General features: G+C 39.0%; 1 protein-coding gene across 1 annotated transcript in view; it reads left to right on the top strand.

Annotated features, from left to right (window-relative positions):
• LOC125034288 overlaps nucleotides 1–1,862 on the top strand; it is a 15,086-nt gene continuing 13,224 nt past the window's right edge. The window contains exons 1-2 of the mRNA XM_047626046.1: nucleotides 1–57; nucleotides 187–380. Coding sequence (XP_047482002.1) covers nucleotides 367–380 — 14 coding nt within the window. The 5' untranslated portion in view covers nucleotides 1–57; nucleotides 187–366. The remainder of the gene's footprint in view (nucleotides 58–186; nucleotides 381–1,862) is intronic.

Raw genomic sequence — 1,862 nt, 5'->3', positions numbered from 1 at the left:
TCAGGCCCAAGAAAATGAAAGAAACGGTGAAGAGAGGAAAATGCGACTTGCCCTCAGGTAAAAGCCATTATTTCCCCATCAGTCAGGATTAAAAGAAAAAAAAGAAAAAAAAAGAAAAGAAAAGAAAATCGGATATCAGAACACTCCAGCAGCAATTTAATAATCAATCGTTATATAATTTCGCAGGTGGAAATCGTATGCCAGACAGAACCATGTGGCAAGATACATCGATATTTCCTGTCTGAGCACCAGCCTTTGCACGAATTGGGTGGCGTTCCTTGGGCAGGCACTGTGTTCGTCAACGGAGGCCTGTGGTGTGGTTCGACGCTAGTGCACCCATACTGGGTCATCACGTCTAAAGCCTGCATGGATTATGATGGGTAAGGGAGATGCATGAACCTGAAGAATGTAAAACAAGTTCCAGAAAAGTCCAAATACCAGTGTCTATTATATATATGTACATGATCGTTTCCTGTGAAGCTGAAACATCTATCTTTGGGAAAGGGTGTGCCCCGAAACATTCAGTAACGAACAGAAAGATTGGAATTATCGAATGTTGTTCCGGAATTCCTATGGATTTTACTATGACAAGATGATCTTATTCCTGAATTCATGGAATATGACTGCAATATGCAGACAAGCCACAGGCCATCTAGATACAAATATATTCAAGCGACGAAAAACTATTTTTTTTTTTTTTTTCTTTTTAGACCCCAACGCTGCGAGATATGTAATTAATGGTGTCAACAAAACAGGTAGTTAACGACACCCACCTATTTCCCTTCGTTCGACATTTTGAAGCAAGATGTTGTTTTAATAGAAATGAACGCTAAAACATCATATATGTCTATTTTTATATCTCATGCAGATTTGAACCAGAGAATGTGATCTCTAGAATTGCGAATGGCTGAATCACCGCAGGGTTGTTTGGGTGGATGCACGCAAGTGGTGTCGGGAGGTGACGGATGATTTACTTGTAGCAGATATGTAGAAATCGTCGAGGAGGTTTTCCTCCTAACAGTTAGGGCTATAGTTTTTCCTGAAACGGATCCCTTCTATCTTATTCAGGACAACAGACCCATAGATACCAGCCGCGTTGTCCAAGATTGGTTTCTTGAACACTGACATCGCGCTTCTGTCATATCCTAGCATATCTCCCGATCTCAACCCAATTGAAAACGTGTAGGCGGCCATGTAGAAATACATGTATCAAAACCACACTCATAATTGTGTCGCAGTCGTGAATAATGCTTTGCAAGCATGGGAATGTCTATACTGTGAGGTAGGCGTGCGTTGACAGCCGAGTTAGCGGCGTCTATGTGCGTCTTTTGTATGCGCCATTAAAGTTAATCCAGTATTATAGTTTAAGCCAGATCTTTAATTGGCAGCATTCAGGATTCATATTAATCCACCTCCAGAGCAGTCTTTATTACTGATCCTAGATTTAATCCTACGCATGCGCTGAGAGGACAAGTTAATCCCACCAATCGTGTGTTCATACGTCATGACATCATCAACTCCATAGAAAAGATGAGTTGAGCTGCCAATAATATTTATAATATGCAATAACGAAACAAATTCTGACATTTTCATATATGGAAATTCATTAACATATATTTCAATAAGTTTTGGGATATTCAAACTGCAGATATAACTCTCAACATTGAAAAGAAAATCCCAGAGAATTCTGAGTTTACAGAGACAGAGAGGGCAATGTTATTTCCAAGTTGAAAAAACATTCCCAACATAAGTAATATATTAATCGAGTAATAAAGAAAGCTTTTAAGAAGTCACGATTAGGTTTTAAATTCAAAGTCAAAACTTCTTGATGTTTTAGTTTTAAGAGACTTCAAAACCGCGTG

The sequence above is a fragment of the Penaeus chinensis genome, chromosome 2 (assembly GCF_019202785.1).
Source record: "Penaeus chinensis breed Huanghai No. 1 chromosome 2, ASM1920278v2, whole genome shotgun sequence".
Taxonomy (NCBI): domain Eukaryota; kingdom Metazoa; phylum Arthropoda; class Malacostraca; order Decapoda; family Penaeidae; genus Penaeus; species Penaeus chinensis.
This window is presented reverse-complemented; position numbering and strand designations above follow the sequence as displayed.